This window comes from Notothenia rossii (assembly GCF_949606895.1).
Source record: "Notothenia rossii genome assembly, chromosome: 3".
NCBI lineage: Eukaryota > Metazoa > Chordata > Actinopteri > Perciformes > Nototheniidae > Notothenia > Notothenia rossii.
This window is the reverse complement of record NC_136901.1, coordinates 93135875-93155236: the sequence shown is the minus strand read 5'-3', so window position 1 is coordinate 93155236 and position 19362 is coordinate 93135875. Positions and strand designations below refer to the sequence as shown.

The 19362-nt window shown below is 41.9% G+C and overlaps 1 protein-coding gene across 3 annotated transcripts; it reads left to right on the top strand.

Moving 5' to 3' along the window:
* The first annotated feature begins 5757 nt into the window (after positions 1 to 5757).
* On the top strand, positions 5758 to 19102 carry mtnr1al (melatonin receptor type 1A like). 3 transcript variants are annotated; one of them, XM_079671755.1, is made up of 3 exons: positions 5758 to 5898; positions 7073 to 7361; positions 18108 to 19102. In XM_079671755.1, exons 2-3 carry the CDS (start codon positions 7079 to 7081, stop codon positions 18875 to 18877), a joined length of 1053 nt encoding a protein of 350 aa, XP_079527881.1. In that variant the 5' UTR covers positions 5758 to 5898; positions 7073 to 7078; the 3' UTR covers positions 18878 to 19102. The 3 variants fall into 3 exon arrangements, with proteins under 3 accessions (XP_079527881.1, XP_079527879.1, XP_079527880.1); XM_079671753.1 differs by lacking the exon at positions 5758 to 5898 and adding an exon at positions 6515 to 6557; XM_079671754.1 differs by lacking the exon at positions 5758 to 5898 and adding an exon at positions 6651 to 6666.
* The last annotated feature ends 260 nt before the right edge of the window (positions 19103 to 19362 follow it).

Sequence of the window (19362 nt, the reverse complement as noted above, 5' to 3'; positions counted from 1 at the left end):
ACGTAATATCGGAAATGTGGGCTGGCTTTAGACCCATCAGAAACGTTGCTATCAGAAACAATGCGTGATATTTTGATATATATCTGAGTCCCATAATAAATGCCTAAAAATAGCATGATAGGAGATATTTTAGGACTTTTGTTTCTGGGGTGATTTGAGTTCCTTTTCACTTTCATAAGGGATGAGATACGGAGATTTGTTCTGCTTCTCCACGTTAAGGCAGCTTTGTGAACAGCTTTCAAACTCAAAAACTCTGTGAGATCTGACTCGAGTTTATCTGTTTGACTCAAAGTCTCCACTAAGAGTTTTTTCTGGATTCTTCTGCGGAGGGAGTTCAGCAGAGGTTCATCCCTTTTGTCTAAAAGGAGGCGCCGCCGAGAGCCCTCACGAGCTCGTTAGGGCTGTGAAAATGTGAACAGTGTTACTGACTTGACTGTGAACGGATTCGAAGAGATGAGACTTTTTCTTTAAAGCTTCAACACGAGAGAATCTGACTCTCAGAAGCTGATTCACAAACACTCACTGCAATGCAAACTACATCTCCTGCATTTCACTTCGTAAACACAACATGTTCAGCTCTGCAAACATTGATAACGTTGTGTAAACCATTCAACAGTACCTTGTGATTCAATAGTTGGCAGCAGCAGGCATTAGATGAACCCTGAGCTGTATGAACAGTGTTTATAACATCCTACTCTGCTGTGCGCTGTGGGAAACTGATGTAATCATACAATAACTGCAAAAACACACAACGGGGTTTACCGTGTGTCTAATGTCGGGACCTCTATTTCAAATGTACAGGTATTAAAGGTGACACTGAGCAGGATAAACATTTCACTGCTTACTGTTGTTTACCGTTAACATGAAGGGGGCTGGATCCCCGTTACAAAGAAATATATGGAAGCCGTAAAGTTGGTGTTAGTCGATGTATTTGTGTAACTAGTATTAGGCTGTTTCCATGTTCTGTACATAATGAATATGAATGAGGGGACTGGGGTAGAGAAAGGTCTATGCAGCCATTTGAAATGGTCCAACATACGTGTAATGGTCAGGAGCTGGTTGAGCATTATGCAACAAATGTAAAAATACGTGTTATATGTAAAGAGCCAAAACATCCACAATAAAATCACCTTATCTTTCCACTGACGCCTTTTAATATAGAGGGTTTAGAGCAACGACTCATTTTAATTAAGATTTGTTTTTATAATTGTCTTAATATTTAGTTTTTAATAAAAGATTGGAATATACATTTAGCAACAGACAGGATCCAACTGAAACTACGCAAGAAGAATAAGTAGATCAATATATATGTACATTGATACACGCATATATGAATAAAAGAGAACAAAATAATTGATAAATTGTAAATAAATAATTATTCCCAGCTTTGTTTAAGGTGGATAATTAATAAATAGGTGACGGATAATGGCTTGTATTAAATATTAATAATATTAAAAGTATTTTAATTTTGCAAAATGCTGAATAACAAGCAAACATTTATATTTTAGGAGATTTTTTATTCATTTGAAGTCTCAGTATTTTCCAATTAACTGAAGCCCTGTGTAGTACAAGAAGCACGCAGCACGGGTCCTTCCTTTATCATTTATGATGAAACACATGATTTATTCGGCCACTCAGCAGTTTATCCTTCAGTCTGGATTCACATGGATGAATGATGTGGGTTTTTAACGATTTTAATCACATTTCCTTTCAGTTTTTCGTCTAAAATGTGCTGCATTTCTTTCCGTCCAAAAAGCATGTGAAGCAATATTTGTTTGGAGATCAGCAAACGTCTTCTATAATTACCAAATCTTATCCAAACCAGGCTGTTTCATTGCTAAAATATGACATTTTTAATCCAACCTGAGGATGTTTTCTCCGAGCAGCTTCAATGCATCGCTGTGGGTTCATGTCAAATGTCTATTCCTGCTATTAACTGTGTACAAAATCACCTTATAGTGTAGAGGTATTGTGTTGTGTACACAGTGTGTGTCTGTGTGTGTGTGTGTGTGTGTGTTGTGTGTGCAGACTTTACTTGAATTTAATTTCTTTTCATTCATAAAGTTTATTTTTTTAATCAATGTGCCCCCCCCCCATGTTTCGGCCTGTTGTTTCTCTGTGAGAGATTTTATTGTTTTTGTTTTTCAATATTGTAAAGAGAATATTAATAAAGATATTAACTTCTATGAACGCTGATGCAGGTCCTCTTTATGTTTCTTTTAAAAAGAAAAGTGCATAACAGTAGTCTTTGTGCAGATTGGTCCATTTCAGAATAATAGATATGATATGTTTTATAATGATTGATCATGAAAGTGTTCTCAAAGCTGGTAAAGGTGCAGCTAGTCTGAATGACTTTGTATACTGCAGGGTAGCTGGTGGATTTACTCCAGGTGGAACTAAAGTCTGATTTAACACTTGATTATATTTCACATCATTCATCCACATCTGTGAAGTAACTAAAGGGATTAAAGACATGTAGTGGAGTAGAAGTACACCATGTACCTCTGAACTGTAGTAGTAGAAGTACACAGTAGCATAAAATGGAAATACTCAAGTAAAGTACAAGTACCTCAAAATTGTACTTAAGTACTTGAGTACATGTACTTAGTTACTTTACACCTCTGATAAACAGTCGAAAAGATGTAAAATAGCAGAGTCACATGCTTCAAATAGCAATGCAAAGACAAGAAGAGGGATCAATTGATTGTGTTCAAAGATTTTGAAGACAGACTTTTAAAAATCGTTTTGAAATTTAAAGCATTGCCGTTACATTTTAATCCAATTTCCTGATAAGCACATTTAGCTACGGATCATCATCAAGAAAATTATCTATTGAGTCTTAACAGAGCGATGACAGTGTATTTATATAGAGATTTTCTTTTACTTCTTAACACGATGACTGTGTGTGTGTGTGTGTGTGTGTGTGTGTGTGTGTGTGTGTGTGTGTGTGTGTGTGTGTGTGTGTGTGTGTATATGTGCCTGGGCTATAATACATCTTTTTTTTTGCAGGGGGAAATAAAGCAATTTACAGGCATGTCTGAGGTGACAGTGGGCAGTAATGAGGTGGGGTGGGAATAGAGCAATGTGTCCGACATGTCAGGGCAGTAATGAGCCGAGGAAGAGGTTAAAAGTCGGGGGAAACCCATTTCAATCCCAACACCCATTACACATATCTGCTGCAAGGGTTTCTGGGAAATGCAGCGGACGTATAGCACCTCATTGTTGTGCAGCTGTAGGACTGTTTACATTAACAACAGGTACTGCAGCTCCTGGGTTACATCCTAAATGGAGTTAAGGCTGCAGGTTGTTTCACAGCACATTGAATATGTGTCCCCAGGAAATTGCATTTATTACATATCATGTGTGAAATATATTGCTTAATAGCAGGCTCTCAAACTAAAAATAAACTATCCTTTTTTGACAGTCCTGTGTGGTGCAGAGAAACATGCTGCCTTTTATTAACTGTGAAAAACTTTTTGAGAAGTTAAGAAGATTAAAAATGGCATGAAAGAAAAAAACTCAGATGTGAAAGAAACTTTTTTTGTACATTATTTACAGTGTTCTGCTCTTCTGACCACGTATCATCAAACATCGATTCATCCATTTAAGGTGTGTCTGTTCTCTTCTGATACTCTGAGAATCGGGGAGTAAGCGCCTCAGGGTTTTAAAAAAGAAACCTCTCAGAACAAGCTGAGTGTGAACGTGCCCCGAATTGACCAATGGAGTAATTTATGAATGAAACACGGGAGAGAGAGGGGAGAATGTGTGAACAACAAGCTAAAACAGAAAGGGTCAGGATTGGGGAGTAATGGATTACATGTAACAGGATTATTCAAATTCAAAAGTTTTATTGTCATTGTACAGAATACAACGAGATGTATAGTCACTGCTCCAGCGAGTCCTTTAAAAACGGACATATTTTATGCACTGAAGATACCAAAAAATATCCCTTTTTATGGTGGCCGACAGGTGCAAACGCGCTACAACGGTCCAAAACTTCCATCAGGAGAGACGCGCTGCAGCTTCAGAAACGATGCAGATATGAAAACTCAAAGGTTCCACATGAAGAAACATCTTCAGCAAGAACACGTGCAGCATTTAGAGAACATTCAGCAACTTGAGGAGACATGGCAGCGTTTATTAAAAGCTGCAGAAACCAAACGCTGCAAGAAGCTCAAACAGGACACTAAAGAGTGACGCACACAGCTGGGAGACCAGGGGAGACAAAAGAGTGACGCACACAGCTGCGAGACCAGGGGACACTAAAGAGGGATGCACACAGCTGGGAGACCAGGGGAGACAAAAGAGTGACGCACACAGCTGCGAGACCAGGGGACACTAAAGAGGGATGCACACAGCTGGGAGACCAGGGGACACTAAAGAGTGACGTACAAGGATGGGAGACCAGGGGACACTAAAGAGTGATGCACACAGCTGGGAGACCAGGGGACACTAAAGAGTGACGGACACAGCTGGGAGACCAGGAGACACTAAAGAGTGATGCACACAACTGGGAGAGCAGGGGACACTAAAGAGGGATGCACACAGCCGGGAGACCAGGGGACACTAAAGAGTGACGCACACAGCTGGGAGACCAGGGGACACTAAAGAGTGACGTACAAGGATGGGAGACCAGGGGACACTAAAAAGTGAATTATAAGAGTTGTATGAGGTTATTTTAACAATGTGATCACACGATTCATTATTATTTGTCAGCCACCGTAGAACACACACACACTCTCTCTCTCTCTCTCTCTCTCTCACACACACACACACACACACACACACACACACACACACACACACACACACACACACACACACACACACACACACTCTCTCTCTCTCTCTCTCTCACACACGCACACACGCTCACACACACACACACACACACACACACACACACACACACACACACACACACACATTCATTCACACATTAAACCTCAGCACAGAGAGAAAGGGGGGAGGAGTGAGGGAGATATGAGGAGAGAGAAAGCGCATCACTATTGGGAGCTATAAGGCGCGTGGATCTCCTCGAGGAGGAATCTCACGAGCGCAGGTGAAGCTGATTACCGCACGTGAGGGTCTGAGTGACTGTGACACCGGCCTCTGACACTACATTAAGATGGACTCAGGAATAACGGAGCGGATTTATGAGTGAAACCTCGGAGGGGAAACATCAGGAAAAGACTCTTCACTCACAGAAAAGAGAAAACCCTCAGATTTACCGATTTATTTTTCTAATTTCATTGACAATCGAATGGTTTGGACACCGTTTGCCCTTTCCCCCCCTCAATTTAGAAGATGTCTTATTGCATTTTCTTTCCCTGAACGTCCACTGAGGACTATTTGACAGTAGTTTACTCATCTGTCTGTTTCCCGTTTACTTCGGGGAACACACACAGGCAGACAGAAGGATGAATCTAATGTAAAAACTGCTGGAGCTGCACAGAAATGTCCTACGATGCCCTGTTGGAGACTTAAGGGACGCGTGGTTTCGGTGCCATTACGCACAGCGATGCGTAAAGCTCTCCGGTGATTCTGGTCTTCATGGACCCCGGAAGTAAGGCTACTGATCGGGCTCAGCGACGCATAAAACCGGCATTATTGTAAAAAAAAAAAACTCTCCATAAATAAGTTATTTAATGTCTCCCCATTTCCTAACCAACTTTAGATACATGTGCAGTCCATATTTGTGGTGGAAAAGAGGATTTTGCCATTTTTAAAATCATTTTTATCAGTTCTCTATTGGACTATTTGTGATGAGGACTCGCAGCAAGTCGGGGATTTTTTTCCGGGAACACATCGACGTGTTTCAGAGAAGCTTCTTCCAATTTCCCACTGAATAAAAAAGAAGAAGAAGCACCGACCGGTGTCAGGTGTCGAGAGAAAAAGGTAAATGCTTCATATGTATTACGGCTGTCTGCTGCACTTTCACACATCATGTCCCCCCTGTTGACATATTTTCCCTCTAAAATCCGAGTTTATTTTACTTCAAATAAAGAGTTTGGAAAAACTGAAAGAACAAAGACAATGTCATCAAAGCTGATTAAAACTGTATTCTCCAATATATTTATAAAATCTGAATTTAGTCAGAGTAGAGACAGGGGGGTTTGACCCTGTAAATATACATTTGGTACCCAAAGCTCATACATACGGTGGCCGACAGGTGCAAATGCAATACAATGGCCCAAAACACTTACATTTGGAGAATTGCTCTTCAGTTTTCTGCAAATCAAAAGGTCTGTTTTAAATCTGTCTTGCCTGAACTGAAGATCGGTCATCTTACCCTCTGACTATAGTTTAGTTTTTATTCTCAACATGACTTGTGAAACACATTGATTCTACATTTCTGTTAACAGAACATTCATTATGTTACTGATTACATTGCTTTCCAGTTAACTAGTAATTGTCACTAATTACTAATTACCCCCTCTGCCTGCTCCATGGACCGTTACTGAGATGATGATGATGAAGCCTTGAATCTTGAAAAAACCAGTTCGCACTGCTCTCTTCCTCTCCTCACATTTCTCATGCATTCATTCAGGTTTGCTGTAAGTGTTTTGCTTCTAGAAAATATATTTCTGATCTCCTGCTAAATCCTGAACCAACCAGACTCTTCAGGTCTGCTTTCTGTCAGAGTCAGAACAGAACATGGAGAAGGTCAGTTATTATGCTCCAAATATCTGGAACTAACTCCCAGAAACCTGCCGGTCCGCTGCAACTCTGACTACTTTTGAATCCAGGCTGAAGACTTCACATCTCACACTGCTCTGTAACTTTTATTCCTACCTGTGTTACTCATGTTTTATTATATTTGCTTTTTAATGAGTGTTTTTAAATGCCATTATTATATGTTTCTGCTGCACTATTTCTTACGGAGCCCCTAAAGCGTAATGAAAAGAAAAATAGGGGCTCCGTAATTTCTTAACGCTCTTAATATCTTTTATTCTTGTAAAGCACTTTGAATTGCCTTGTGTTGAAGGGTGCTATATGAATAAACGTGCCTTGCCTTTGATTATATTACGTGTCCCGTTCAAATGTCCCTCCCCTTCTGCTTGACTTCCAGCCAGTGATGCTCCATGGACCGATTTTCCGCTTCGACGACCCAATTAGAGTCCTCAATCCGGGGCTTTTTCCTCCACTGATGTCCCTGGAGGTCCGTGAGCCGGCTCTGGAGGGGGGGACGCTGGGTAACTCCACTGTTCCCGGGGAGAAGGGGGCTCCCCAACAGCCCTCCCTCCCCTGGGTGCCCCCCCTGCTGGCCGGAGTGCTCATTACAACCATCGTGGTGGACGTGATCGGGAACCTGCTGGTCATCGTGTCCGTGTTCAGGAACAAGAAGCTCCGGAAAGCAGGTTCGTGTTCGTGCTTTATGTCTTTATGGAGATTAAGTGAAAACTGACTCAAAGGTCCCCAATCATCCTGTTCTTCATCAATATATCACAGGTCTCAGATATATCCAGAACCTGTCTCTGATTGGCTGAAACACCAAACAGATCATTGCAGCATTACCCATAATCCCCTCTGTTTCAGCCCTGTTTCCAAAGTGCTGATTCTCTGTCTGTTACTTTAGATGAAAATAAGGAGCCCCTCCCCACGCCCCTCTGAGAGAGATTTGGTTAAAAAGAACTCAATGGTGCTCTAGGAGGAGATTCAGATGATAAGGGGGGGGGGTTAATGGTTACACAAGACAAAACATCGTTATGACATCATGAAGTGGCCAAAATCTGATCAGCTCATTTTCAGACCGGTTTTTATAGAAATGGATCAAAAAGAGAGACAATCTTTGTTCCTGAAACTTTCAGAGTCTCTTTCCACAGAGGGGACACATGTTGATGTAGAAGAGACATGAAGAAGAGGGGACACATGTTGATGTAGAAGAGACATGTGGAGAAGAGGGGACACATGTTGATGTAGAAGAGACATGTGGAGAAGAGGGGACACATGTTGATGTAGAAGAGACATGAAGAAGAGGGGACACATGTTGATGTAGAGGAGACATGGAGAAGAGGGGACACATGTTGATGTAGAGGAGACATGGAGAAGTGGGTTTTGTATAGGTGGCCTTTAAATTGGCTTTTTTCTGAAGTTTGTCTCTTTAATGTCGATATGATATACTTTATTGTCCACGTAAGGCAGTTTGTTCTGGACTCTATCCTGCAGTTCCGCATACATCTACAAAATAAACATTACAATACATCCACATATCATCACTCATGCACTGTTTGCACAATACACAGACCTAGTGCACAACCCTCATGGCCGACACTTAAAAGTATATTAAATGTGAGTGTTAAGACGCTGAACGCAGGAAAGAGTGCTTATAGCGGCTCAGCCTGATTTTGGGATCCCTGAATCCTCTAGCGGGCAGGAGCTGGAAATCTGGCTGGAGAATATGGATCAGACACATATCCAGGTTGAAAGATTAGGATCAGGCATTAGATGAATTTAGTGAAGTACATTTACTCAAGTACAATTTGAGGTGCTTGCACTTTCCCTTTTTTTATTAAAGGCTACATTATATTTCTAAACCACTTAATTTTCGAAGACTATATTGTACTTTTTTATTCAACAACATTTATCTGAAAGATTTAGTTTCTGCAAATTCAGACAATTAGGTCATTAAAATATCAAAAGTCATTACATCATTATCAGCCTACTTGTCATAAGCCCCTCACACACCAAGCCGATTTTGGCCGTCGATGGATGTCAGGGCGACGAATCAGCCAAAGGCAGTCGGTCAAAAATAAATCACCCTGATTGGCTGTTCAGCTAGCGAATCAGTGCATGAGAAGCAAAACGGAAGTGAGGGACCCAAACAAACTATTGAGAAGGCAAATGTGAGATTTCATTTAACTCCAGCTCTCGACACAGGTTGGGGAAAGCCCCGTGAGCTTCTCGCTGTAGAGTGAAAATGGAACATGCTATTCGTTGTTTGTTTATATCACGCAGTCTGTTCTTCTTCTCTCGGTTATCACGCAGTCTGTCTTCCGGTTGTTGCCTCTTTTGAATGACAAACACACACTACCGCCGCCTGCTGGTAAGGAGAGTTATTGCCACTCACGAATGCGCAGTTCGTACGTGCTTCTTGGCCGTCGGCTGAAGCCTTTGCGGTGTGTTCCAGTGCGACACATGGCCAAGACGCAGAGACGTGAGGAGACACAACAGTCGGGTCCGTCTGTGTGAGTCCTTTGGTGTCAGCTTGGTGTGTCCCCACCTGTAAAGGTCTCCTATCATGCAAAATGCACTTTTTGATGTCTTTTCTACATAAATCTGTGTCCCCGGTGTGTCCCCGGTGTGTCCCCAGTGTGTCCCCGGTGTGTCCCCGGTGTGTCACGGAGACTCAGTGTCAGAAAATAAAACCCACTCTCTTTTCCCCCGTACCCACATTTCTAAAAACGGGGCTTCTGACCAATCAGAATCAAGTATTCAACTGAGCCATGTGACAATTATCTTTAATCAGCTCGATCAAAGAACATTCACGCTTCAGAGCTCCTCATTTCACACCACGATGAATCACCGTGAAGCAACAGATGATCATCCAGTAATCGAAGCTGTCCTTCACACCTCGGGGAAAAGTTCCTCCCGCTTTTCCATCAACCTGGAGGTAGGATGGGAGAATCCCCGAGTGGAAAGGAAGTGTTTGGAGGCAGGAAATAGATATCCACCTTTCTCATTCATTCTTCCCCATCGCCTCCTGATTCCCTTCATCTCCCCTCCTCTCTTCTCTTGTCTCCCTCCCAAACCCCCAATTCAATGACTTCCTTTCCAATCCCCCTTCTCCCACCTGCCTGGGTCTTCCTTAAGACCTTCTTATTCCTCCTGTTTCCTCAGGGTTTTCAATCTCTCCTCTCCTTTGTAGTTACTCTTCTGCTTCCTCCTGCTCTGTCAGGTCTCTCATCTCATTGGTTGTCTGCCCCCCCCCTTTATCTCCCTTCTTATATCTTCTTCTACCATCTCTTGTCCTCCCCCTCTATCCATTAGTCTCTCCTCTTCCCTGTCTGGATCACATTATCGGATCATTAGTCAAGACCTGTCACAGTTGATAACATCAACCGGAAAAACCCTGCACGTTCCCTTCATTCATTAAACCTCAGTGTAGAAAAAACAGCTCTAGAGACCTCTGCGTTCTGGACATTTCTATGAAGCTATCTGTGATTATTAACAGCTAATATCAAGAGAGGAAGGGTCGTTCTTCGTCGATCGGACCTCTCATTTCCAGGTGGAATCGCTCCAACATGAAACTCACCCAATTTAGCTAATAGAAAAACCACTTCCTGTTTGAAACGAATTTGCCTTAAGAGGTCAATGAGTAACGAATATAGATCAGCGCTTCCCCAGCTTGCTTCAGAGGCAGAAGAAGTAATCCGCTGAACACCAGGCTGCTGATGAACTCTAAATGTCACGCAGATCCATTCATTCTGCTTTCATTTGAAAAGTTCCGGAGTATCAGGTCTCAAAATGTCAAATGATCGTATAATCATTTAAAACATATAGTATTATACTCTGATTGCCTTTCACTCCGTTAAATTGTATTTGTAGTCTTGTATGTGTTTAACAGAGACAGATTTTACATGTCAGGAGGCAAAGGAAGTAAAAGGTGGACGTGCAGATGTTTAAATAATGAGGGGTTTAATGGTTTGATGATGGGATGTAGGAGCAGCTGTTTCCTCTCATGAATATATCGAGAGACTGTCAGCAGAACTTCTCTCTCCTCTGAGGATACACTCACATAAATATTTGACCCTAATAAGGAGGATTTATGTATTTTAATTGCATATAAAATGTCCATCCATTTGAATAGTTCCTACATACATTGACTAATAAACTCTCTGCATTGCAAATAAGTAATAACTATGTCTACAATCTTATTATCAATACATGCAATGTGTTTCCAATACATTAAAACCAAGCTTATGTATTAAATAAAGCCTATGCATTTTAAATTCATAAGATCCAGGTTTATGTATATAAAATAAATATAGCTTATTGTATGCATTCATTTAATAATGCATACAATTTATACATCTTTTTTGTAATAATCTACTTTTATAATACATAACAACATTCCCCACGAGCAGCTCTTACAAAAAATTGTCGTTTTGTTTCACATTTTAATGCATCAAGAAATCACAGGATGAAGTTGCTCTGTTCCTGCATTTGAGATCGATTTCTCTGGTTTATTGACTTTCTTTATTGCTTTATTAAATATAACAAAAGACAAACTGTGTCCATGAATCATTTATCAGTTTCTCTTAAGAATGTTCCTCCACAAATTAGACCCTCCAGAAAAATGCGGGCTAAAATCCTTGATTATGCATCATTATTAAACATGCGAGGTTTTTATGTGATTTTATGCGGTGAAATTGCGGGAAGTTGCGAAATATGCTAAATATGCGGGAAAAAGAATAACAATTTTTTAAAATATTGGGCTGTCTTATTTATTCTCTCTCACACACAACCTGCCACTAACGTTAAACCCCTTTACTATTCAATTAAACACATTCAATGTTTATTTATTGTAAAAGCAATTGGGCTATTTTAATCACACACACACACACACCCCCCACCCCCCTCCCACACACACACACTTCTCCGCCTCATTCTGTTTTCATTTACTCGTTCGTTATCTGACCAGCTTCAATCTTGTAGGCTACTCACTTCGTTTCTTGTAGCCCTCGAAAGGGTTTTGGAGGTTGATGCCTCGGTGAACCTGAGTTGAATGGCTTTCTTGTCCGCAGCAGCAGAAAGCATTTTCGAATGTTTGAATGAATCAAAGTGGGTCGTCACCGTCGATTTTCTCTTATGCTCCAACACACAGTTGCACGGGGTGCAGAATAGTTTGCCCCCACTTTTTGCCCGGTCTTTAGTAGAAATGTTCGTCGGTAAATGAGATGGATTAGATGTTTTCATCTTGGTGTTTTCTCTATCGTGTGAGCTCCACACGTTCACTCTATACAGTGTTGTTTACATTCTGTGATGTGCGAGCTGATGACGTCACGTCAAGACGAGTTAACTTTTTTTTTTCTCAACTTTGTGTGGAAAAATGCGGGGATTATGCGGCCTTTTGATAAATCTGCGCCATTTTGCTGATAATGCGGTAAATTCTGCGATCGCAGAATCACGTTTTTCTGGAGGGTCTAACAAATGGCTCTTTCTGATAAAGAGTGCTTGGCCTGACTCTCTGTAGCATCACGTACGGTTCACCAGAGCAACTTTTTGAAACCTACGAACACAATTCACAAATAATGCATTGTGGCTGATTATCTCTCAAGACACAATTTACTAAATGTATTTTACCCACGGCACCTAGTATTTGCAGCTGAGTGCAATTTGTCATGTCTTGCATCTGGTAATAGCAAATATCTAAGTGACAAAGGATGGATGTTCCCTTTGAGCCAAGAAGTAGGCAGAAAATGGCAATGAAGGAGAAACAACAATTACATTTACAAGTACCAACAAGGTGCCGAGGTATGCTTTAAACATCATAAACCAAAGAAGAGTTATCATGTAATGACGCCATGATCACTGGAAAGTCTGGGCATTGATAGATAAGCTTCAGTTACCAAGAAGCTTTTACATGTCACTGGTGGTGTGAATGAAGATAACTGAGCTTTGTGGCTGTTCTTGCTTTGAGGATTATATTTAAAAAACATTTTAAAAAGTCTTTATTGTCAATCTTTCAGTTTTTGTGTCCAGACAGAAAGATCGAAATACTGTTTCCCACAATCCAGAGGAATTCAAAAAATACAAACACATATGAGAATACGTATAAAGATGTCCGCCAAAGGTATGCAAATGACCCATTTATATATGTGCAAACAGCAAAGGAGCAAAGTGCCAAGTTTGAGTTTGATATCTAGAAAGTTTGTAGTAAATATAACAACGTTTGGATGTAGAAAGCTCTGCTCGGAGGAATTAGAACTCCTCAGCTTCTCTCAAATCCTGAACACAGCCCTGAATATGACCCCTCTAATTATTGCAAAACTCAAACTTCTATATCTTTCCAACACCGTAGTACGATCCAGAAATGTCACTTGAAGGTTGAGTGTTTTATTTCCTACGAGCTGCAGCTCAGTGTGCCGTGCTCGCTGTTGTACTCGAACAAAATGCTCGCAGCCTTGAAGACACTCACAGGAAAGAACGAAAGACGAGAGGAGCGAAGGAAAGTCTCTTTGTGTTTACAGACGCTCGGCCTCGTCTGCCTTTCTGTGTGGGAAAACAGGATGTTTCAAACACAGTGACTCCAGAGGAAAGTTCACAACGTGTTTCCTCCACGCAGGCGAACAGCTGATTAGATTTCCGTGCGACTTGCTGCATACATTTGCATTTTCAATGTGGAAAAAACTCCAAACTACAGTAAAGCTCACACCAGGCTGATATAAATCTCTGCCCATTCATTCATAACGTGTCTTAATGAAAAGACTAATTAGCACAACGGTTGTGTTTAATGTTTCATTAGGAGCTTCTTGGAGTCTGACGGTGTTAAGAACAAGTGAAAGTCATATTGGGAGACTGAACGTAAGATCATCAGACGGCTAAATACAGCTATACCTTTTCTTTTAAAACACTTAGCAATTAAAATATAGGACATCTCCTGATTTGAGAAATCCATATTTGTTTGGTTTTAAGCATCTTTACTTCATAATAACCCGATTTGCTCTGTGGTAATTATGACTTAATAGCTGATATTGCTACATGTATGATCTCTTCATAGTTCTCTACATTATTTACCCCGTTCATTTAGGATTAAATTAGCCGTGTGGAGCCATAAAGAAACAAACAAAATGTACGTTCAGTAGGCATCACTCAAATGTATTGTTCCAGCAAGAAACGTTTTTGTAATACAACATTGTTTAAATCCTAATTAGCTTCCTTCCCTTGTTGGTGCATATATTTCACAAGGTATCAGCAACTTATGGCGCATTTCCACTGCAGCGGGTAGCCCCGTTTAAGCGTCCTTAATCGTCCTCAAGCGGCCAGGCCAGTTTTTGGTGGCCTTTCCATGTAGCGTAGCGGCGGCTAGCGGGTACTTTTTCCCTCTTTTTCCGGCCCCATAAAATGGTGGTTCTATCAGGCCAGGGCTGAACTAGTGACGTCAACACTCTCGACTGCTGATTGGTCAGAGAGAATTGTCACAAGATCGTGCGCGAGATCATCCCGAGCGTCGCATATATATCTAGAAGCAAGCTTGCAGCATTTTTGTAAACGGAGGGGCTACAAAAATGGCAACGTCAAAGAAAAGCACACCGTGGTCGACCGAGGGGGTGACGACGTTCCTACATCTCATTGGCCAAAAAAAGCCGATCGCCCCGCCTACACTGCGTTGCTACCCCAGGTCCTAAACTGTAATGGAAATGCGCCACGGCCTCGGTCGGCCAGCGAGGCAGCCCGAGGCCTGAGCGAGGACGCTTAGGAACGCTTAAACGGGGCTACCCCGCTGCAGTGGAAATGTGACATTATAGTGCAGAAAAGCAGCTCCATGTTGAGGTGGAAGAAGTCCACACGGAGCCGTGAAGTTTAGTTGCCCCCTTGTAGCTCAAGTTTAAGAAGGCGAGCCTCCAGAAGCTCCAGGTTGCTTATAATGACTGTCTTCGTATACTGCTTAGAGAACCAAGGTGGTGCAGTGAAATGTTCTGTAATGCACGAGTCAACACGTTCCATGCTCTCTTGAGAAATCTGACGTACAAATTCATCTGTCGATTGAATGTTTCTCATAACTCTGTCATTATGCTGCTTTCAAATCCGTGTCTCAGTGCTGTACGACACCAGTCACCTCTCTGGAAACATTGGTAACTGCCTTTTTAATTTATATTTGGGTGTTATTTGTCTTTGAAAAATGGACCTAGAGTCTCTTTAAATAAAGCTGATGATGATGATGATGATGATGATGATGATTTACTCTCTTTACTATGGTAATAGAAATAGGAGGCACGAGTCTAAATTGATTATAAAAAAGGGGGAAAATAAGATAAGATAATAAGAGTTACTTTATTGATTCCAAATGTGGAAATGTTTGCGTTGCAGCAGCATCAAAAACAACAAAACAAGGCATTGCACATCAGTAGAAATTAAAGAGTAGAAGTCAAAGTAGAATTAAAACCGCATTAAAAGTACAACGTATACAGTAGACCATGAACTCTCGTACTCTTTAAACACACAGCTGTGATCCCATCACATCAGTATTACTCTGGAAAATATATTTTATTAACCTGTAGGGGAAGCGAGGGGAGAAGAGATGGATGGATAGGAAGGCTAACGTCTAACAGGTAGTCAGCTAATGTTCTAGCTGTCGGTCATTTGGAGGCTCTCAAAGTTTAAATTAGAATAAGTATTAAACGCCAAATGTTTCAAACCTGCAGCGAGGATCTGTGCCTACGTTCAGGCAGAGAGAAATTATAAATATGTGTGTTTTTTAAACCAACCAGCAGCTTCCCACGTCTCCTAACACTGCCATACAATCCCCCAAATACATTATTAGGATAAACTAATCACATATTGGTGATTGGTGTTTCTAAATGTAATACCAACACAAAATGAGGCAATGTGTGATAACCCTGGAGCAGGTGAAGCAGCAGGTGAGTAATGTATCCCCTGAACTACACAGAAAGTGTACCTTCTTACCCTGGCAGCCTTTCGGGTCCTCACTGATTAACATAAAGCACATCTACCTTGTTAGGAGTCGTCACAAAGGACACAAAAGTAATCAGGACAAAAGCACGTTCTAACACAAATCGACTCCCGGTTAACGAGCCTCTTTGCTCCGAGGCCTTTTCTTTATAAGACATCAAAAAGATGAATTAGTTGCCGTGCAGAATAAAGAACGATAAGGCTCGTTCATAATGAAGATGGATTCAGGGGCCGATAAATACTGAATGCTGCTGCATAGTTTAGCACAACAAGGTGTTCATAACGCTGCCATCACACACTCCTCTGGGTGTGAAGATGTCATTTAATAAACGCTTTCCACCAAGACGCATTCATTACAGCAGCTGCAGGAGAAGGGAGGGTGTAGACCGGCAGCTCTGAGAGTCAGACTGTTGCTGAGATCTGAATTCATTAGCTCTGAATGTTGTTACACATACGTTGCTCACATGGACACAGAAGGGACTTAAAGGTCACCTATTCTGCAAAATGCTCTTTTTGATTATGTGCAAAGAAGCAGGATACAAAAAAGCATTCCCCTTGTGGAAAACCGTGAGAGAAAAAGCATTTCAGTCATACTGTTTCAGAAATAATGCTTGATGTGGTTTGGAACCTAATATGGCGTTTCATCACAGCAGCGTTTGGCTGAGTATTTGGAGCAAAACACAAGACATGTTTGATCCTGTTGCTGTGGTCCTGGATCCTGAGTCCTGAGTCCTGGATCCTTAGTCCTGAGTCCTGAGTCCTGAGTCCTTGATCTGAGTCCTGAGTCCTGAACTTCGAGTCGTGGCTGAACCTGTCTCTGCGGTCCTGCCTGACTCTCATCATACTACTTCCCTGATGGCTCCCACAGGATTGCTGACATCCTCATGGATTCATCTTCTTATTATAGACACATGCATTTCCAAACATTTGGTCTACCTACGCGGTAAAATGTATTATCTCTTCAATTTACACACGGCATTTATTGCACGTCTGTCCGTCCTGGGAGAGGGATCCCTCCTCTGTTGCTCTCCCTGAGGTTTCTCCCATGTTCCCCTTTAAACTGTGGGGTTTCTCTGGAAGTGTTTCCTTGTACGATGTGAGGGGCTAAGGACAGAGGGGCTAAGGACAGAGGGTCTAAGGACAGAGGGTCTAAGGACAGAGGGTGTCGTGTTGTCATACTGATATTCAGTACAAACTGTGAAGTCCACTGAGACAAATGTAACATTTGTGATATTGGGCTATATAAATAAACATTGATTGATTGAATGATTGATTGAATGATTGACATGTTTTGTATAGATATGGCCCTATAATATATAGTTCAAATATAGCATAATACGTGAGCTTTAAGATAAGATAAGATAACATGTACTTTATTGGGAAATGTTTGTGTTGCAGCAGCATTAAAGACAAGGCATTGCATATAAGATAAATTAAAAGAGTATAAATAAACAATTCTAAAATGTAAACATAAACAAACCCAGCAGCAAAGAAGAAAGCACTGGCAACCACAGACTGGTAGAAGATCTCCAGCATCTTGCTGCACACGTGGAACGAGCTCAGCTTCCTCAGAAAATAGAGTGGGCTCATCCCCTTCTTGTATACAGCGTCGTCAGTGTTGATCCTCCAGTTCAGTCTGTTGTCTAAGTGCACTCCCAGGTACTTGAAGTCCTCCACAAGAGCCACATCCTCTCCCAGAATGCACAGGGGCGGAGGACATCAATGACCATCTCTCTGGTCTTGGCCACATTCAGAAGCAGATGATTTGAACTGTATTTGTTCTGAAAATACAGAAACACTTCACTGCAACGTGGCTGCGTCGGCTCGGTGCATAAATACTCCTTTACATTCTTCGACTTGCATTAAACTATAAAAACATAAAATATCCTGCTTGCAATTAATCTGAAAAGCACACATTAACAACGTATGATTTATTTAAAGGTCATTAGACTTCAGTCATCAGTACATATAAGCTTGCAGGTGAGGCATTGTTTCACATGGCACACTCGTCATTTAACCGATTGAAGGTCCCCTATCATACTGTTTTTCATCAATATATCACAGGTCTCAGATATATCCAGAGCCCGTCTCTGATTGGCTGAAACACCAAATAGATCATTGCAGCATTACCCATAATCCCCTCTGTTTCAGCCCTGTTTCCAAAGTGCTGATTCTCTTTCTGTTACTTTAGATGAAAATAAGGAGCCCCTCCCCACGTCCCTCTGAGAGACATTTGGTTACAAAGAACTCAATGGTGCTCTAGGAGGAGATTCAGGTGATAAGGGGGGGGGGGGGGGGGGGGGGGGGGGGGTTACCTTGGTTGGTGATTGGCTAATGGTTACTTAGTAAGTTAGTCCCCTGATCCTCCATCCTGACTGTTGGCGAGACTTAACAACCTTAGAAATGTCCAAAGCAACCAATCAATCAATTCGATGTTTCCCGTCACTCACATCCTGTTTCTTGTCTTGCAGGAAACGCCTTCGTGGTGAGTCTAGCTTTCGCTGACCTGGTCGTCGCCATCTACCCGTACCCGCTCGTCCTCTTTGCCATCTTTAACGACGGCTGGACCGCGGGAAACATCCACTGTCAGATCAGCGGCTTCCTGATGGGCCTCAGCGTCATCGGATCCATCTTCAACATCACGGGAATCGCCATCAACCGCTACTGCTACATCTGCCACAGCCTCAAGTACGACAGGATCTTCTCCAACAGGAACACCATGTGCTACGTGGTGCTAGTTTGGGCGCTCACCATTATCGCCATCGCGCCCAACTGGTTTGTGGAATCGCTGAAATACGACCCGCGCGTTTACTCCTGTACTTTCGCCCAATCCGTAAGCTCTTTTTACACCATTACGGTTGTGGTGGTGCACTTCATTCTGCCCATTAGCATCGTGAGCTACTGCTACCTGCGCATCTGGATCCTCGTCATCCAGGTGAGGCGGAGGGTGAAGCCGGACACGCGACTGAAGATCAAACCGCACGACTTACGCAACTTCCTCACGATGTTCGTAGTGTTCGTGCTCTTCGCCGTTTGCTGGGCGCCGCTCAATTTCATCGGATTAGCGGTGGCGTTGGACTCCCGTTTGGGCGAAGCCATACCGGAGTGGCTGTTCACGGCGAGCTACTTCATGGCGTACTTTAACAGCTGCTTAAACGCTGTCGTCTACGGAGCCCTGAACCACAACTTCAGGAAGGAGTACAAGAGGATCGTGATGATCGTCTTCAAGTTTCACTGCTGAGACGAGACGCAGAGGGGAAAGATAAGATGGCTGACAGGACAGGTGCAAACAGGTTACAAGACCCAGAACACACTGCAGCTCCAAAAACGATGCAAATATGAAATCACAAATGTGCCAAAACACATGAAGACACATCTTCAGCAACTTGACAACACATGTAGCATTTTAGAAAACATTCAGAAACAAACTCAGTTGGATCTTTACAGACTTTAAATGTTGGTGTTGGATTATTCATTGTGATCATCTTCTCCCCGATGCATAACAGTTTTCTACTGAGTTGTTTTATGACGTAAACAATTACGTCAACGTTGTTTCTGTTTATTCAGAAGGACAGAAAATGCTGCGAATGAATAATAATGACTATTATTTTAAAAAGAAATGTATTAAATAGAATATTGGTGCTTTTTGAATATTTATTTATGTATGTATTTAAGCAAGGATCTCAGAAAAGAGAAGAGACGATTTATGCCAGATTTCAGCTCATA